The 19,856-nt window shown below is 39.5% G+C and overlaps 1 protein-coding gene across 7 annotated transcripts in view; it reads right to left on the bottom strand.

Moving 5' to 3' along the window:
- Window positions 1-1,134: 1,134 nt before the first annotated feature.
- The window catches only part of fryb (furry homolog b (Drosophila)), a 56,634-nt gene continuing 37,912 nt past the window's right edge, over window positions 1,135-19,856 (bottom strand). For 4 of the 7 annotated variants that reach the window (XM_055051700.1, XM_055051694.1, XM_055051698.1 and 1 more), the window contains exons 34-66: window positions 19,672-19,818; window positions 18,953-19,121; window positions 18,785-18,875; window positions 18,574-18,647; window positions 17,511-17,661; window positions 16,399-16,502; window positions 15,641-15,732; window positions 15,468-15,561; window positions 15,141-15,360; window positions 14,847-14,998; window positions 13,893-14,080; window positions 13,716-13,810; window positions 12,357-12,555; window positions 12,049-12,273; window positions 11,591-11,789; window positions 11,033-11,130; window positions 10,631-10,801; window positions 10,248-10,388; window positions 9,960-10,145; window positions 9,598-9,762; window positions 8,589-8,663; window positions 8,263-8,433; window positions 7,586-7,780; window positions 7,361-7,498; window positions 7,077-7,276; window positions 5,496-5,700; window positions 5,123-5,272; window positions 4,924-5,022; window positions 4,757-4,840; window positions 4,490-4,507; window positions 4,208-4,318; window positions 3,829-4,064; window positions 1,135-3,617 (exon numbers count right to left, since the gene is read on the bottom strand). In XM_055051700.1, coding sequence (XP_054907675.1) covers window positions 3,359-3,617; window positions 3,829-4,064; window positions 4,208-4,318; window positions 4,490-4,507; window positions 4,757-4,840; window positions 4,924-5,022; window positions 5,123-5,272; window positions 5,496-5,700; window positions 7,077-7,276; window positions 7,361-7,498; window positions 7,586-7,780; window positions 8,263-8,433; window positions 8,589-8,663; window positions 9,598-9,762; window positions 9,960-10,145; window positions 10,248-10,388; window positions 10,631-10,801; window positions 11,033-11,130; window positions 11,591-11,789; window positions 12,049-12,273; window positions 12,357-12,555; window positions 13,716-13,810; window positions 13,893-14,080; window positions 14,847-14,998; window positions 15,141-15,360; window positions 15,468-15,561; window positions 15,641-15,732; window positions 16,399-16,502; window positions 17,511-17,661; window positions 18,574-18,647; window positions 18,785-18,875; window positions 18,953-19,121; window positions 19,672-19,818 — 4,902 coding nt within the window. In that variant the 3' untranslated portion in view covers window positions 1,135-3,358. The remainder of the gene's footprint in view (window positions 3,618-3,828; window positions 4,065-4,207; window positions 4,319-4,489; window positions 4,508-4,756; window positions 4,841-4,923; window positions 5,023-5,122; window positions 5,273-5,495; window positions 5,701-7,076; window positions 7,277-7,360; window positions 7,499-7,585; window positions 7,781-8,262; window positions 8,434-8,588; window positions 8,664-9,597; window positions 9,763-9,959; window positions 10,146-10,247; window positions 10,389-10,630; window positions 10,802-11,032; window positions 11,131-11,590; window positions 11,790-12,048; window positions 12,274-12,356; window positions 12,556-13,715; window positions 13,811-13,892; window positions 14,081-14,846; window positions 14,999-15,140; window positions 15,361-15,467; window positions 15,562-15,640; window positions 15,733-16,398; window positions 16,503-17,510; window positions 17,662-18,573; window positions 18,648-18,784; window positions 18,876-18,952; window positions 19,122-19,671; window positions 19,819-19,856) is intronic. The other 3 variants (XM_055051696.1, XM_055051695.1, XM_055051701.1) reach the window with 3 other exon arrangements.

Below are 19,856 nucleotides of genomic sequence, written 5' to 3'. Positions count from 1 at the left end.
GTTCAGTTTAGTTTTGTGCTTTTCAGGGTTTAAAATGGATGAGCTGCAGAGAAACTGACCCAATTCAATACTTGGCATGAAGTCAACACAATTGTAAAACTCCAACTGTGAATTATCACTTGATACTTAAATTAAAAGTATATTACTGTGGTCAGAGTTTCAGGTTCAAATCCTCTACAAATGGTAATCCACACTTCAGTCCTAGAATAAAGAGCAGTGCTTAGAATTGGGTCTGGGAAGAATTGAGAAATTTTAACCTTTTCCAAATGAAAAGCAAGTTTCTTTCATCTGAGAACTTCAGACCACCTTGACACAGTTCTGTCCTTGGCCCCAGTCAGACTTTCTTGTCTCTGGTTCAGCAGAGGCTTGGCATACTGTGACTCATGACACCGACTCCAGCTCCTTGTAAAGTTCATCAATTCTAAATGGAATTTGCTTGACATTCTGGAGGTTGAAGCTCCTCACTTTTCTGTAACTGGTTGGCTACAGCACTCTGATAGCTTTGGTACTGACTAGGGTGTGACATTAATGGATAATTTCACAATATTCAAAATTGCTCAGACACTGAATTTTTGGTTTTCATTATTTGTAAGTAATCAATCGTACAAGAAATATTTACTGTGGAATTAAGCAATCTAATATAATTTTTCTAAAAACATTCACCAAATTCAAATTTTTATATATTTTTTTAGATTTTAATAAAGTCCTTGCAAGACTATACATGCACAAACTGTGTGACAGAAGAAAATGTACCATAGATTTTTGGTACTTTAAAAGGAAAATTAAAGCATTAGTTTTGCTTTTCATTATTGGCTCCAGAAAAAAAAAAATCTAACTTTATATACATTGGATTATGTAATAAAAATAATTTGAAAGACTGTGCTTGCTGTCAAATGTGTAGTATGGATGTTGCATGTGAGGCTGCACAGTTGATCGGGCTGTCAGAAGGTCCTGGGTTTGAATTCTGCTCTGAGATTTTTCTGCATGGAGTTTGTATGTTATCAATCTGCATGCACGGGTTCTCTCTGGGTACCACACCAGTAACAAAAACATGACCGGTAATTGGTCTCTCCAAATTCTCCTTAGGTGTATGTTGTCCTGTGTGTCTCAATGATGGACTGGAATTCAGAGAAGTAGTTTTGATATGTCTTTACTTTGACACCAATTTGTACAGAGCTCCAACTCAAAACAAGTTCACAAAAGCTGTAAAAGTATTTACACGGTGAAAAAACAACTACGGTCTTCATCTAAAAAGCTTTTAAAAATGTGCAACTTCTTGTATGGCATGCAAACACACGTTCTCCCACACAGAAAACAAAACAAAAAAACACCCACCTGAGCTTGAAGCTCCCATGTGTACCTCATACAAATGTATCTTTCAGATAAAACATAACTTTGTTAATAAATAATTCCAACACTCCATACAGAACACTGAAGATGCATGCATGGCAGTTGGGTCTGAAAGAACAAACATCAATATAAAAGTCAAACGAGTGCTGTCTTGCTGATCGGATATAAATAGGAATCAAGACGTTTGTACAGTGAAAGGAAAATAAGGGCTGATGACGGTAAGCAGTTGGGTTTTGCTTTAACATCGACAATATTAGATGGATGTCAGCATTTTCCTTATGTGCAACTACAAACCATACACTAACAATGCTACCATGGCTGTGCCACGCTAACGATAATTAACAGGTTACCGACAGACGAAATATTTGAATGTACATGCAACGTCCTCCTGGCGTAAGGACACAACATATAACAGAGCACGACAGTGAGAAATACAGTGCGCACGCTCGCTAATGATGCTACAGCTAGCCAGAGAGGAGTGCATGCCACAGACAGAACGGCACAAACAGTCCACCAGTGTTCGCAACAGTTGTCAGAGGAAGCGCTGATTGGCTGATGCAGAGCAGCAATAGGAAATGATCTTCAAGCGTCTGCATCAGTCCTTCAGTCAGCCCCAGGTGGAACTTTTTTTTGGGGTACAGTAGAATATTTCGGCTCATGCATTGCACAGCTTCTTCCAGTGGAGATCTCAAAACAGCTCCTCCAGCATTTGGCTTTTCCATCTCTGAGAAAAGTGAAAGCCTTTATTCCTTTTCTCTTAGTCACATAATCTTCTATCTGTAACATTTAAAAAAAAAACTAACAAACATCTCATTTGGTGCAAAATATGAAACTTTTCCAGTGATGCTACAGAGTGTCACAGCCATTTTCCTCACTGCTTCTTATGACGCCTTCACTAGATCACCACCTTACTGAAGAAGGCAGTGACAGTCAAGTTCCTCTGAGAGGCAAAGTACAGGTCCAAGCTAGAAGCCTTCAAAGGTGCAGATCAAGCAGAAATAAACCTAGGCTGAAATTTTTAAAATATGCAGCTCTGAAAATAAAATCAGGACTTTCACTTTCAGCACGCAGCTATCTGCAGTTTCCAGTAAGATCAAAGATGTACCCGTGTGAGGAAAATCTTCATGTGTGTCACTTCTCCAGATACAAAGATCTGTTTTTTTGATTAGAAATGATCAAATTATGTTTCAGGTCTGGACATCCGACGGTTCAGTATTCAGGAGCTCTCTGACTTTCAACAAGGGCAGAGCGGCTTGCCCCACTTTCCCGAGGTAGCGAGATAAGGGTGTCGCTCCCTCTCTGAGGGAGCAGCAGCACCCCCATGCCGCGGCCTCCTCGGGGCCTGTGGGGTAGGGAGGGAGGGCTGGAGCAGGAGAAACAGATGATGATGATGATGATGGAGAATGGGAGTAGGTTGAAGGAGAGTCGTGTCTGTCTGGGTGTTTGTACGGGGAGCGTGGAAAACGGGGAAGATGTGACCCTTGAAAAATAACATTTGATTCAGAGCGAGTGAGGGAGTTCGGCTCTGACGCCACAGTCGGGAGGACGTTGGGTGGAAATGATGACGCTGTGGTTTTGTCTGACAGAGCAGACATGTGTGATGAATACACTCTGAAAGGGCTGTACAAGCTTGTGTTCTCACTGAAATTAATCCTCCTTGGCTGTCTTGTGCGCGGCAGTGTATAATCTCGCTGGCCTGGTTTGTGGAAATCATGCAAAGAGACATCACAGTTTGCAGTGGATGACAGTGAGGACAGCAGCGGAAGGAGTACATCCTTATCTACATATGGTTCTTGTTCTGCTGTTGGGTCAGGCAGTGAGGTGTCTGTCTGAAGCTGTGTAGCCGAGGAAGCAGAGATATCGGAGGAGGGAGCGGCCATGTGTGCGGATGCTGAGCCTCCTCTGTAAGAGCAGGTTGAAATGGTGAAGGCGGGGCTGTTTTCAATGACTGTATATGTGGAGGAGATGAAGGAGGGGAGCAAGGGGGCTGGGGGCCCCTGAGGTCCTGTCAGAGACTTGTCCCGGAGGCGCTGGAGTCGGGGAGGTAAGTTGTGACGACCCGGTAACCCTGGGCGCGGCGGATCATGTCGCGGATCTCGCCGTTGAGCTCCAGCAACTTGGAACAGATGAGGCTGAGGTCCTGCCGGGAGCCCACCAGAGCGATGGTGCCCGTCTGGCCCAGGGTCTGATGACGGAAGTAGATGTTGAGCAGCGTTTGAACCTCGGTCTCTGAGCTGCCACCAAACACGCCGCTGGGCCACTGCCTCCTGATGAGGAGTTCAAACAGGTTCAAGATGAGAGCACACAACTAGCACATGCTTTGTGTGAATGTGTTTACTTAATATTTGGGGTGTTTTATAATATTGTAAACTTTCAGTTTAAGCATTTAATTTTTTTGTCTTTTTTTATTGTACACTCAGAAAAATCTCATTATAATCTTTTACAACACATTCCTTTAATCTCTAGAGCCTCCCTCACCTGCACTCCTGGATGTAGCACACAGCCTTGGTGAACTCGTGGCTCCTAAGGCACTCCAGTATGGCCTGCACCGCTACCTCAGAGGTGGGAAAGTCAGGGACAACCATGGCTGCCAACTGCGCAGCATGTGCGTGGGTGTGGGCCAGGTGTTTGTGTTCAAGGTCGCTAGCTACAGCTGCCTCTGCCGCCTGCAGACTGCTTTTCAGATCCGTGAGCTCTCGAGACATGTTTAGCAGCTAAGGGGTGGAAGGTGGAGATTAGGTGTGTACAGATAGTTTGTAAAACAGAGATTTTCAAGCTTTACACTGTTAGAGGCATGCAGGATGAATTTTGTAATATAAGTACAAAAGCTGTATCTGTTAACATTGATGTGATTTACCTCTGGCACAGAGCTGATGGCGTGAACCTGACCAATGAGCGAACAGTAGGACTGGAACAGTAAGAGGAGCTGGAAGTGCAACTTATAGAGCCTCTGGCAAAGCTCCAGTTGCTGGAAGAGTCATGAGGAAAACTGAAGTCAGACAAACTGGTATTATTAAAAACACATTTACTTATTCTTCATAGATTTACATAGGCACACAGTTAATTAGCTGATAGTCTTATGAAAAGTAAGTTAAGCAGCTTATTTCAGTAAGGTAGAGAAACTTGTGAGATAACTTACTGCAAGAGACTCCATTTGCTACACAGCGATAGAGCATGTTAGGGCATCAGAGTGAGGTGAGAGGAAGACAGACCATCAATCAAACACATGCAAAGCATTGTATTCCCCATGACTGCTAAAGTCAGGCTATAAAGAATTAGTAGCGCAGATAAGACAAACAGTTTAGTGCCACAACATTGTGGAGAAGCAAGAGAACTGGCTTAGGTATTTAGACAATCTGTTTTCAGGAAAGTTAAAAAAGTTTGTATTTTAGAGTGAAGAATGTACCTTTTCTTCTGAGTCTCCAGGTTGGCAGGTGACCACATTTTCAACAGGACATCTAGGAAATGTATCCTTACAGTTCCGCAGCCACTGAGACAGGAAGGTGAAATGTTTTTAATTGCCCCCTTGCATTGAAAAATAGAAGATATGTACAGTAAGTAAGGTAGAATTACCGATACAGCAGCCTCCTCTCTGCTGTTGTACGTATCAAGGTACTCCTGCAGCTCCAATGCACTGAACTTCATCTTTTCCAGGAGACCATAGGACATAATCTGGAAGGTACAACAACAAAGACGGAGAACATGAGAGTAAAATCCATTCATTAGAGCTGCCAGCAGGAGAAGACCCAGGCCAAGTATCAACAACACTCACCGTGTCAGCATCAATATAGATTGTTGGGCAATCTGAGCATGTGGTCAGCATCTGGGAGGACTTGAGAAACTTTGACCCAATGCCCCTTAATCCCTCACCAAGGTATGTAGCGACATCATTTGTCAAGGTGCAGAATTTCCCCTGAATGTTCTGAAAAATGAAAAGTTTTTAAAGATTTACTTTACTCTGATATGGGATCAGCAGTATTTCATTTTCTGATCAGTATGCTTAATTTCAGTATTATCTAGATAAAACAGAATGTTTTGACCAATCAATTTAGAGATAAAACACACTGGAAAAATTTTTATTGGTCACAAGTAGACAGAACAGCTCTAATTATGAGTATTTTCACTCGGTTCTTCCTATGTTTTACCTTAAAGAGAGATGAGAAGACTTGAAAAGTGTAGACAGCGCACGACCCGTCAGAATCTGTCACAAGCTGGCTGACATGACAACGCCACGCCTCCTCAGCATCATCACACACTGTGGGTTGGAACGCAGCCAAGATGGCGGAGAAAAAAGGAGAGGGAGGAGGTGGAAACCCAAGGTCCTCCAAGTCATCTACATCATCACGTAAGCTTTAACAAAATAAAGAAAAAAACAATATGATATAAACAATATGTTGATTTAAACCTAAGGACGTGTTCAAACAATGAAATGCAGTCAGAAAGCTTACAAATGAAAAACGGTTCCTGAGTCATATTAGATAATTGCAGTAGTGATGGGTCCGGCAACACCGATGCGTCGGTGCATGCGTCAAGCCAATAGACAAAACCCCGTGTCAGTTCGTGTATTACTTTCAGCAAGTCACGTGACCGATACAGGAACTGTTTCAAAATGACACCGGCGCGCCAAACTGTGTTTATAAGGAAGCGAATCTATCAACTGGATGCATTTGCCAAGAGAATTCTTGATCTTTTACACTTCAGCATCAACTATAGAGCAGCCTCAAGGCAAACAAAAGGTTTCATAGTTTGGGATCATTTTGATCCACATCAGAAAATAAGGATTCAGTCATGTTGTTATTGTTTCATCTGGTTCTTTTCAGTTTCTACTTGATCTCTCTGAATCCAAATTCAGCTGAAATTGACTCTTAGTTTACTTTCATGTTATGCTCTGCAGGTTAAGTGTTGCATATGTTTGACATAATTGTCTTATTTAAATAAATCCACCAACTCAATGCTGTGGCCTTATAGGGCCAGGCATCAGAATGAAGCCCCAGATACACCTAGGATAAACTCAGGAATACAGCCATTCTACAAATTACTCAATTGCTTTTTATAAATTATTTTATACAAATGTTTTGTTTACTTCATTTTTTTCTGCAGCAGGAGTTGTGTCAAAAAAGTGTAACAGACAAAATGTAAAAAAAAAACTTATTTTTTTAAATAAAAATTTGTGAAAAAACCCCCCAGTACACAAGCATCCTCATTCCAAATATGTTCACTTAATACATATTCACATTATTTATTGACTGTATCTAAGAATATCAATATATTTTTAATTTAACTGAAGATATGACATAATGCAACATACAGTAAAATATAAAATACAATGACTTTAATGTTATTGTATAGACTAGGTCATCAAATCAGTGTTTAATGTCCAGCAGGTGTCAGGATTCAGTGACACAGTATTGACACAGTATCAATACAGTTTTGCTATGGGTCGAAACGCTTCATGACCCATCAATGAATTGCAGTAATCAATGCCACTAAAGATGAACACATAAATGAGTTCTGCTATATCTTATTGGGACATTTTTCCTTTAATTCATGTTTAACAGGTGATAGAAGGCTGACTTTGTAACTGTCTCTAAGTTTCTCCAGCACTACACCCAGATTTTGGGCCTGAACAGTAATTTCTAGCGGCCATAGCTGATACTATTGCTTAAAAAAGTCACATTTAGAGAAAGGTTATTGAAAATATCAAAGCTGCTTCTCGATTTCTTTACCTGGGCAGAAAGTCCAGTGGTGGCTGGCAGAAGTTTGGGTTGAGACCACGGGCAATATTCAACAGCTGATCCTGAGGTTGGCCTGGTAAATCCAGAGTAAAGCTCTCGCCACAGTCTGAACCATGAGGCAGCTCATGAGTGCTCAGAGAGAACTCATCGTCCTGAGCCTGAGTGTCCTCATCCTCACCACACAGTCTCATCTGAGGAAAGAAAATCATCACTTTTAAAGTCGTAGTAACACATCAATCTACTTCAATATAATAAGTAACTGAAATGCTTCTCACATGCAGGCCACCGTGATCATCACTGAGGACTCCCTGGCCTGGGGTTGTTGCATTCAAAGATTGATGTTCAGCTGATATGTCGTAAGAAGTAGATAGAGAATCAGTGTGGTTGGTTTCCTCTGATGGAGAAGGGTTGGTCTGGAATCAGAAGGAAGGAAAATATGGATTATATTTCTAAAGCTCTAATGGGAATATTGATTTAGTATAAAATCTGAGGCTACACACAAGCTGGGAATGGGAGAGGCTCTGGCTTGTTGAGGACTCCTCTTCCTCTGAGGACTCGTCTGAGTCATGGGGATCTTCGTGACCCAAACTCGGGGTGCTGCCTGAGTGCTGGCTCTCCTCCAACAGGTCTCCCAATTCGGTACTGTCCAGAGACCGTCGTCGTACGCCCCAATTAAAGTTATCAACAGTCTCACCCTGGATTAAACACAAACAGACATAAACACATTGGGGGAAGAGAGGACACAACTGCAAAACTTATTTTCAGGTCAAGCTGCTGCCTTTATGAGCATAAAAAGCAAAATGAAGCTGTTACTCAATGGGAAATAATATGCATTTAGTCTTACAGTTTGTCCCACAAGAAAAAAAACAGCAATAATGTCAACAATGTAGAACCAAGCTGTGAGAGCAAAATTAGGCAGTAATGAAAAAGGGACACCAATGCGCTAATAAAAGCTTGTGTTAGGTGATTAGTGTGGGACGACTTACCTGAAGCTCCTAGGCAGCAGGGGAGGAGAGAGAAAGACACAGAGTTAGATAGAGAGACAGACAAGGAGCAACAGAGGAATACACTTTAGACATTGAAGGAGGACAAAAACTCAAATAGAGTAAAAACACAGGAAAAAAAGAGAAATTGAATAGGTGGTGGTGGAAATTGTATTCAGTCAAATGTCCCTCACCTCCCCATCCTCCAGCTCCACATCCAGGAAATCAAAGTCCCTGAAAACTCTGAACTGCTGTTCGCTGGCAGTGTCATCCAGCGTGTCCTCTCTGGTGCCACCCTCCTCTGATGAAACGCCGCTCTCCCGCACCTCCATCATGTCCAAGTCACCGCAGGACGAGAAAATGACCTGAGCAGAATGAACATAAAGAGTCAGCATTGTGAGCTAATGAAGACAACTTGGATAAACACAAAAGGCTGAACTTAGAGAACAATGATTTTGTTATACTGGGTAAAGAGGAAATACTTGTAATACTTGTATGATAATGTTAATAAATAGCTTACGGATGGGTTCTTGGTAAGTCCCACTTCTTGTCCGCACAGAGACAAGACATTTACCAGCTTCTCTCTGGTTCTTTTCTGTGGGGGGCAAAACAGCAATGACTAAAAGTATTTAACAAGAAACTACATAGCATTATACTTCAGTTATCATTCATTTTATATACAAGGAACTGTATTCTCTTAGAAAACTATAATCATTCATTAATTTTATTTGTCATGTTTAGCATTTAAAAATGAATACGCATTTGTTTTAATCACAATTTCAAAACTAAGCTTTTTATTTCATAAATTAAGTAATTTATTAAATAAAATAGAAAATTTACAGCAAGACCAAATCATTGTAGTTCCAAAAAGAAAGACAACTAGGAACTGTGAAAGATCAGAGTGCCGTAACTAAATTTTATACCCCACATGCATTATTGCATTATCTGTTCTAAATTTTACTCATGTATGAAGATATTTGGCTTTTAAAAAGACAGAACAACACTGCCTCCCTTTCGTTCTACATATCAGAATCTTTAGCCTGCACAATTTAATCTCTGGCTAAGCTGGGCTAATACATACTTTATGGATATCATTCACATTTTGTGATGAATTTACATATCCTTAAACTTAAAATACTCCAGCTATGGTCTGATAATAACATTGTTTAAATTTGTGACATGCTATGCAGACACTGCGTCTTCACTGATGAAGATGAACTTATTGCGCCATCGGAGCAAGGCAGACCAGTCTGAATTGTTTTCCATTTAAAACTGCAAAAACTGGTTCACCACATGGTGCACTGATTGTGTGTTGAGCATTCAATGTTCAAAGGTTGAAGAAAAGTAGAAAAAGTAAAGTGAAATAAGTAAGCTTACTCTATCCCTACACAGTAGCTTACTGTACATTTTAAACTTTTATCCCACAATACACACACCACATAAACAGTGGGAGCAAAATGTAAAAACTATTTTAAAAACACACAAACATCCACATAAAGGCAAGAAAGAAGAAAACACCTCCAAACTACCTGAGATGATTGTGGACGCCTCCAGCTGACAGGCACCAGGATGGTGTTGGAATTTGATCCAGAGGAGGTGGAGGAGGTGCTTCGTGTTACAGCCATAGCTCTGGCCTTCCCCTCTCTGCCCCCAGAACCCTGGAGCCCATCAAAGCGACGCCCGATAACTGGTGTCTGTGAGAGAAACATAAAGCGTGTGTCAGAATCTGTTTATGTTAAACGCATCTGTCCTGTTCTTCTTTGGACTTTACTTAGCTTGTTTTATGCTTTTTCATATGTTTCTATTTGTCTTAATTAACCTTGTAATAACAGGGACAATTTAAGTAAGTGTGTGTAAGTAAGTAAGTGCTTAAGAAGGGCTTCGTGCTCACCTCAGAGATGTCAAACGTGAAATCCAGGGTTTTGCCTGGCAGAGCCTTAGCTGAACCATCCCACACTCTGCTGACCTCAAGATTGGAAAGATCTCCTTGAGAGTGGATATACGACGGGTGTACTAGACTGGCAGAACGTGAAACTACCAGTTTTAGGATGTTTAAAGCATCCTTCCAGTGTACTGTCTATGGAACAACACATTAAAAAGCATAAATAGACTCTTTAATATCATTTAACTCTATTAAAAATAAAAATAACATAGAGGAATTAACTACCCTGGGACTTACATGGACAAACTTTTCGATTGTTTTCATGACATCACCATTGAACTGTTTGACTTGAACAGCTGTCAGGTCCATGTGACTGAGCAGACAGTAGATGATCTGAAGGAGAGGCAGCTGCATGTTGGGGATGCCCTTATCTAGCAGCTGAGACATGTAGAGGCAGATATTTTAGTAAGTGGAAAGCAACTGCAGAATTCTTGATTAAAAGGAGTGTCACAGTGATTCAGTGTCCTTTCATAAAAATTAAATGCAAAAAACTTCCGCAAAATAGCAGCCGAATGGCATCTTTACTCAGATTTCCACTTACTTAACCTCCAACTAGTTGAAAAATCTAGGAATAAAATAAGAAAACCTAGATACGTAAGGGATGTTTTGGCAGCTTTTACCTCAGCCATATAGGTGACCATGTTGAGTGTAATATCGGAGAACGCCTCATGGAGGTAGCGGCAGACCACACTGACCCATGAGAAAGGGTCACGCGTGTAGGATCTGGTCTTATAGAGAGTCATCACATGTGCCAGATGGGACAGCTTCGTGTTCTTCTCCTCCAGACACACCTGAGTAACGTAAATTGTTTTAGAAAGAAAGAGCCAAATACCACAGAGCAAAGCCAGAACTGATGCAACATTGAGCTGCAAGTTTGCAACCAATTTTTTTTTTTTTCAGACACAGAAAGTGGGATCTTTACTGGTTCATGTCATTTCCAGTAAAATCATTGAGGAAACATACATTACTGTAGTCAACAGCACAAATAAAATAGGCTAAAAGCAGTGAAAACTTAAAATCACCTGTGCAATCCTCTCAGCACTCTCCTTACAAAACTGTGTTGGATGGCTGAAGTTCTGGACAAGGTGAGGCAACAGACACAACACGTTCAGAGGAAAACCTGCAGACAGACAAGAAGCTGGGTTTCAGTTCATAGAATCAAATTAAGTTACATATTTACATGTATGGCTTAAAAAGACACATAACCCTTTTTCTCACCGTCTCTGATTTACCGCTTTTACAGCAGCTGGTCAGCTTATTAGAAGATCTTTTTTAATTAAGAAGTTTACACACACTAATATTGCCTTTCCTTCACACAATTTGGAAAAGCCCAAATTATGATTTCATGGTATTTTTAAACAAGATTCATTTTGGGAAGTTCTAATAACATAAATATGTAAACTTCTGAATTTGGAGAGAGTCTAAAAACATCTGAAAAACATTTTTTCCTATTGTTCTCACATTTAGAAAATGAAAAATGGAAGACAGAGTTCTGCAGTAAATCAAATGTACATCTTTAAGTCTGCTGCTATCCACAGAACAACATGAAAACAAAAAAAAGGCTGATTAACATCACTCACCTATAGATTGCGAGCTATCAACAACAGGCACTCGTGACACCGGTGTGAGCTGGCAGAATAGTTGTAAAGTCAGGTCAGATGTCGTCTGGGAGGTAAAACCTTTCAGTAAAAGCTGCTGAATGCCAGAGAACCCACTCCATCTCAACTGAGTCTGCAGCTTTTCCAGTCGTTCTCGGTTCTCCGCTCTGTCTAAGGGCACCTGCAAAAAAAGCAGTTTGAGCTTTCCTAAGGTAAAGATTTTTTATGTACACCATAAGGTTGTATATAACCTTGGGTGAAAAGAATGTTATTGTCACCCCGCTATGTCTTTTACAAGGATGGTTGAAAAGAACATTTTTCTAGCTGACAGAATAATAAAGAATAGCACAAACAGTCATTAAAGAGTGGCTGTATTCTTTTACTTTCACCTGTCATCCTGCCATAATCTCTGATCTTATAATTGTATCAATCTTATCTACCTTTGACAGCAACTTGTGAACAAGTCGAAGAGACATCTGGTATTCAAACTCAAAATCTGACTCCATGAGTGACACAGCTACCCAGAAGACCGTGGCCAGGATTGATGAGGGATGGGAAACGTGTGAAGGGTCTGACAGCGCACTAGGATCAATACGATTGGTCGATGATGTGCAGGACCCTGGGGTCCTCGCTACGCGAGACAACAGACCATGACTGTTGCAAGCCTGTCAGTTGAAAAGACACTGGAATTAGGAAGTTGTACTACGCTTAATCAGACGGATTGATAAAAAAAATATGTCTATCTTGCCTGTATACGATCCAGAGTTGCACTGCGGGGAGGATCACTCAACACGTTACCACACTCGCCAAATTTCTTGGGGACAGAATAGGAGCGCTGATGTCGTTGCGATGAGAGACCAGCAAACCCAGGGCCAGGGAAGTTCAGCTGACCTGTGCTCTTTCTGTTCATCAGTTTGTCACTAGTCACAAAGTCTGGTGAGGATGTCCTATAAATAAAACACAATGAAAAAATTTGACCATTTATATTCCCAAGGCATTTAATCTCTCTAAGACAGAAGATTGTTTAGCTCAAAATTTGGTTAAATCTTTAGACATCATTGTGTTCACAATGAATATACAGTACAGACCAAAAGTTTGGACACACCTTTTCATGCAAATGAGTTTCCTTTATTTACATGACTATTGACATTGTAGAGTCACACTGAAGGCATCAAACTATGAATTAGCACATGTGGAAATATGTACTAAACAAAAAAGTGTAAAACAACTGAAAATACACCTTATATTGTAGTTTCTTCAAAGTAGCAACCTGTTGATGTGATTACTGCTTTGCACACACTCTGCATTCTCTTGATGAGCTTCAAGAGGTAGTCACCTGAAATGGTTCTCACTTCACAGGTATGCCCTGTCAAGTTAATACATTGACTTTCTTGCCTTATAAATAGTCATGAAAATAAAGGAAACCCATTGAATGAGAAGGTTGTGTCCAAACTTTTGGTCTGTACTGTATGTTTTATTGAGCTTCAATAATAATAGAGAAAGAAAGAAGAATCAGACCAAAGGTTTGTGAAAATTTTCCAAAACTTAGCTTAAATACTGACCAAAAACAAGTTTAAAATTAATGTAAACAAAGCTTAGGTCTAAATCCTGCCACCCATAGTTATTGTCAGCCTAATATCCTACACAGCAGCAGACATCCTAGAAGGATTTCCTCTGAGGATAGAGAAAATCCCAACGGCTGAACTTTTGAGGTGCATTCAGGGAATTCTCACATACTTGATTGTCTATATATCAGACCAACTCCAAAGTGATATAAACATTTTCATCCAATCCAAAATAATCATCATAGTCATTAAACTCTTTAGGTGGCTTTATTCTGGTACCAATTATCCAAGATTGTATATAATTTTCCCTAATTAACTGAAAATATTTAAAATAAATCTCCAATCACTTCATTCCTAGACACTCTTTGAGGATCTAAAATATAATTCAAGCAAACAAAAAAGATTTGTTTCTCTTGATTAAATCATACTGAGAAAAGTTACATCACATAATTTTAGTGTACCTTTACACACCTAATATCACATTTGATACTTCTGTGTACTAGTCACTGTAGTGCAATGCAGTTAATTATTGAAAATCCTACCTTGTGAGAGCTGCCATGAGATCACTATTCTTCAGACACTCTGCTAGATTCACCACTACAGCCTCCAGCGTCAACAGGACCTCCATCACATAGCCCTGAAATATATACGCTAAATAAATAACTCAGGTATGTCTCAAACTTGCTTCATGCCTCGAGAGTGAAAACTTTCACTCTCACCTGCACCTCATCCCCATGTTCTCCCACCACCTCCACGAGGCGTGAGACCAGGTCAGAGACAGCATGGTTGTTGATTGGCTGTTTGAGGGCCCTGAAGATCTGGAAGGATCGCCCAGCATAGTGACGCGAGGAGCTGCACAGAGCTGTCTGCAACGCCACATCACTCAGCTGCTGCTCCAGGTGGAAGTCTGAACAGGTAAAGAAAAACACACATGCAAACTCATTTCAATGTATCAAATATACAATGCTTAAAATGGTATTTGTCCCTTCTTCTATTTTTTTATTTTTTGGTATACTTACTTTGCCAAAAATTTAAGAGCAAATACTAAATGCAATTTTCAATTAGAAATTTTTTTTATTAAAGGAACATACATTTCCAAACCAACATGACCTTATGTGAGAAAGTAACTTTCTCCCTTGATGAATTATGAATTTGTAGCAATTGACAATATTGTTTGGAAGCCTAGCTTAGCTTCAATAATCTCCCTTGGCCTGATTACTGCCTGATATATGGAATCAAATTACTTAAACAAAACCCGTCTGACAACATGAAGTTAGCAAAAAACAAAAAAATTAAGCGAATGCAGGCATACTGATGTTAGTTCAACAATCACAGCAGTAGGTCCATCTTTAAGTGATTTCAGATGTATGTGTAGTGATGTACATCTAAGTAATTATTTTCACATAAAACCAGGTTGGACTGGATGACTATTTACCAGTTATAAATGTTATCATTTGAAATCTGATTTTTCTACTTATTCAGGTTATTTTTTTACATTACAACTAGTTTAACAATTTGAAAAATTTAGTTGGACAAAAAAACCCACAAAAAAAAAAAAAAATTAACAACTAAACACTTTCCATAGGATCATAGCTCAATATTTGACTCTTAGTAAATAGTAAATATTACAAAACGTATTTGCAGTTTTAATACCAAGAAAAGTGGTTTCTCACCAGACTTGGACTCCTTGAAGACAGAGACAACATGTCGTAGGAAGTTGGAAAGCTGATCTGTGCTCTTCGAGTTGGGGTTCTTTGGAGTGATGTCCTCATGTGCCCACAATGGCCCAAAAGCTCTGAGCAAGAACAACACAGTACTCCAGGCACTGTATACCCACCACCAGTAGCACCACACACAAGTTAAACAAGCACTTAAACGTACACACAGCACACGGCGAACAGAAACAAAAGATGTTCTTCACACACATCCTCTACAGCACCCATAAACAAGTGTCTATGTGGCATTACCTAGTGGAGAGGAACTCGATAAGTTTGTTTGTTTTCTCATCCGTCTCATTGGGTGCATTTTCCAGATCTTCAAGGTCATCTGGAGTTACAAGGGGCAAATTTCCAACACTGCCTCCAGTGCTTCCGCCACCCAGACTGACAGAGGATGAGTTGGAGGTGGAACTGAGTCCCGAGTCGACCACAGGAGACGCCTGCCACTCTCGCAGAAAGTCAGGCGCTTCTAAAGAATGTGACAACAGGGGTTGAAATGTGAGCTAGCAATATTACTCCCTGCAAATAAGTATTGAGAACTGTAAACAGTACAAGAAAATCATATTTACTACTTACGTGACTGCTGATACTCTGAGTGGTAGCTGGACTTAATAGTAAGGGTCTTATTGTCTGTGATTTCCCTCGTCAACATCAGCACTGATGCTATCACCTGCAAACACAGAAAGAAATAAAGCTAGCAGTCTTGCTATTGAGTATGCAAATAGACTGTTAACACAGTGCATTCAGACCTGGAAGTTGTTGTTGCAGGAGAGAGCAATAAGGAGGTGAAGAAGGAGGCGTTTGCTGTGTTCATAAACTTCTGGTCTGTAGTGATCAAGACCTGAAAATACAAATAAACATTCAGTTAGGAAACTCAAGTATATTGTGCAAAATAAGCTGAAAAACACTTCCTAAGTATGTGCCTTGTTTTTAACTGCAGAGTGTTCGTCTGACTTTTTTATATAAAACATGGACTATTGCTAATGATAAATGAATATAGAAATACATAAGCTTTGATGTGGATTCTAGTTTTACATGGCAGCACAAAATAACAATCGTATTTATCCGATGTTTGTATTTTGCAGCAATTCTGAAGGTACACTACTCATGAAAAAGTCAGCCTTAGACAACTTTCTGTGATCAGCAGCAAAGATGTGATGATATGGTAACTTCACAGCCACAAGTCAAGTTTTAATATGTAGAACAGCTCTAACAGTTATACACTTATACAGAATGTGTTTGTCCACCTATTAGAGAACAGCTTAATAATTTATGTGGAGATGAAATGACGTGATGGTAGAAGCTGAATATCTGATATAGGGAATAATACCTCACAGACTGTTTTGTTGGTTTTAAACACTGATGTTAATTATCAAAAACATATTTTTATTTTTTATTTTTATTTTCATTAATTCGACTTTTTTTCTCTGCAATTAAGAGCTCTGAGCTTTTTAGATCTTCTGTATAAATAAAGTGGATCAAAGCTGTGTGTATTGCAGACACCCACCTAAGAAGAGGGCGTGAAGTAAGAGGGGCAGGTGTAAAGCCCAGTCTTCCCTCACGCTGTGGTCCACCACCATTTCAGTCATAAAGATGACAGCAATATTGCACCTAAAGTCCAACACACAGACGAGAATCATGAGGGCAAAAATTTTATTACTTTCTCTTTTCACACACAACGCTCTTACAAAGGTCTCCAACATCCCTTGGTAATTCTACTTAATGTGAAAAGGTTGTATTCAATTGGACTTTGACTGGACCTTTCTTCCAACAATTATTAACATAAACCCATCTACAGTAACTGGTTGTTAATGTAGTGTCAGATTTGCTCAACTCCCTCTTATAACCCCCCTTCAACAACAACAACAAAAAAAAAAACATATTTTCCTCACACCTTATAATAATGCACAACTTTGTATTGGTCTAAGTGTATCTCTCTTCAGTCTTTAATTTATCTTTCATACATGATAGAACAATATAACTGTTGAATCAAAACTGCAAAAAACCCCAAGACAAACACAAGCCTATTACACTATCATTTCTGGCACAAAGATATGTGTGTCAACAGGTTAAACAAGGAAGTAACTTTAGACAGGTTTATTTGTTACTCATTGAAAACTAATTATGTCTGTTGGTCAAAACTGATTGTGTGCTTGCTTCATGCTCAAACTTGTTAAGCTTCTCTTGAACAGGAAACAATTGAAAAGAAAAAACCAGGTAAAGTAAAGTTTATGATTCTCAAGTTTCTTGAAGTTACACAGGCCCATCTCTTGCATTGTGTTGTAATAAAAGGTTTAGGAAAGTGGGAAACAAAACATGACAAATCCTCCTAAATAATAACTATATAAACAACATCTGGTTTATCTGGTTTCTGTCTATGCTTCTAGTGTCTGAGTGAGTGGTGGACAGGAGTAGAGGTGAAAGAAGGCCATGCCTCTGTTATTGCTCCCATCAGCTATATAAATACAAACAGTTGCTGAACACTGAAAATACTGACTAGAAAGAATTTTTCCGCCACTGCTTTGGGGCCTTCTTTAGTGCAGCACCTATATGTGTCGTATCTAGTGCATACACACTTTTTCTGCCACTGGTTTGAGATTCCAATCAACGTGTGCATACCTATGCAGAGGTCCTCTTGGAGTAATGGTTTCTGGAAGGTAGTCTACCAGAGGGGCCCAGCAGCCCCCATTAACAGGCATCGGTAATGGCTGAGGCCGGTTGGTCTCCAAAACACCAAGTAGCCATCCAGCGTATGGTGGCAGAGGGTCGGCTGCATAAAGAATAGATCAAAAATAAAATAAGGACACTTGATCCTTCTGCACTTGGACTATTGAGAATCATTCATTCTTTCAGTGTTAAATAAAGTCCTGCAAGAGCTACTACAGCTAAATACTGTTCATAGATAGCATTATATTTAGAGACAATGTTTTGACTTTTTTTTAAAGTAAGTAAAAGAAAGAATTCCAGCCAACAATCAGATAAAAACCAAACAACATTCTTAATCCATTATAAATCAACTACATGTTATTTTAACTGCAGCTGGAACTGGTTTCCAGGCAACCACCAGAGGCAAAACCTACAAGTTCAGTAGTTTTCTAAAATATAATTGCTTGGAAGATCCTGTTAAACCAGATTATCTGATGTATGCTCTTCATGCTAAGCTACTTTAAATAAGAACCAAGAAGTTGGAAGGTGATCAGATGATTTTAGGCTTGACAGGTCCTGATTGGTCATCAATTATCTTTGTATGTAAGCAGTGACTGCACCATATTGACCGCTAATAAACATTGAATAGCTATATAAAACCCAATGTAATATGGTAATGTCTTTATATTTCTTTAATTAAAAATCTGAATGGAGGTCATCCAAAACAAACACATGTCAAAGATATTAACCGGGATGAGCCTTCTTTAAGAAGCAAAATATTTGCCAAACATTACAAAAGACAAAGAACTCTGAAAATGTGAGGGAAATTCCCACCAGCTACTTTTGACTCACCCTGGAGACTTTTACCAGAATAGTAACAATCTGCTTAAAGCTTTAGAGTGGTGTATATTTTAGACTAAAATGAATAATATTCCAGATTCCTTTACATTCTTTCCACATGACCTCCCACTTTTTTAAGACCAGTCACAACCTAGATTCTGGACTTTTTAATAGTCATTGTCATACGGTAACTCACTCTTTTCATCCTCGTAGGAACCTCCGGAGCTGTTGCTGTAGCGGGACTCCAGCCTGTTGTGAGCCCTCGCCCTCCTGATTGTAGGACATTAAAGGTGGAAATTAGTCTCAACGTTTCTACATTTTCCTGTCATTTGTGTTTTGTTTTGTTTTTCCTATTTGTAGTAAGATTAGAGTCGCTTTGGCTTTCAGTACAGGGAAATGTAACTAACCGCTCTCCATTCTCTCTGACCAGCTTATTTTCATCGGTGTCTGGTAGGTTCTCTTGACCAGCCACCACAGTGTTGCTGCTGGACGTGGTGCCTGCAAATAAAGAATATATTTTAGAAATTCAGATCTATAGACTTCCTGTCACATTAAAATAGTCAAAATCTGTTCACCTGTCTGTGAAGTCGAGGCTTTGCTGCTGGCAGCGAAGCGATAGAAGGGAGGATTGTCACAGTGCAAAACTACAGGATTGACTGGATCAGTCTGCTGCAGCTCAAACAGAAGCTCTTCCATAGTCTGAATGGTGTTGTTTCGACACAAGTAGATCACCACTTTTTTAATCTGAAACACAATAAGAATTGGAAAGATTGGTTAATTTGTTTAGTTCAGTTAGAGAGAGAGGGAAGGAAAGAAATTAATGGCATAAGAAATTAATAGAAAAATAGAGTAACAAGTAAAAAAACATAAAAAAAATAGAAAAGAAAGATAAAAGACATATGAAGAATAAATGGCAGGATGCAAGATTTTTGCACAAATGAAGGGAGGGCTTGAAGGACAGAGGAAGATATGAATGAAGAAATAAGAGAAAGAATACAGAGAAGGATACTTGGGGGGAAAATGAAGGACAGAAGTGAGAGAACAAGGAAGAAAGCAAAGAATGAAAGACATGAGGGAGAAAGAAAGATAGATATAGACATATGGTTGAGAATAAATAGAAGATTAAAATTACAAATATTTTTAAATATTCTATTTTCTTTTTCTACATTTATTCAGACCAAATACATATAAAAACAAAATTCCATATATCTCCATACTTTTCCAAGCTGGATAGGAGTCCCTTCAAAAGGTTTCTCCAAGAAACTCAAATAATAGGATTTTATATTTTACTTACATACGGTAACAATGTGGTGTCGCTGCTGACGCCACACAGACTGATAAGGAACTGCAGAGTGATTCGCAGGTTGTTGCTCCACCTCTCGTTGGACACCAGCGCATTCCAGGCATTCTCAATCTCAGGTCCAGGGACTTCATCTCCATACTGATCATGTAAACACCAAAAATCCACTTATAACTTGG

Source organism: Poeciliopsis prolifica, unplaced genomic scaffold (genome assembly GCF_027474105.1).
Source record: "Poeciliopsis prolifica strain line A6 unplaced genomic scaffold, Auburn_PproV2 SCAFFOLD033, whole genome shotgun sequence".
Lineage (NCBI taxonomy): Eukaryota > Metazoa > Chordata > Actinopteri > Cyprinodontiformes > Poeciliidae > Poeciliopsis > Poeciliopsis prolifica.
This window is presented reverse-complemented; position numbering and strand designations above follow the sequence as displayed.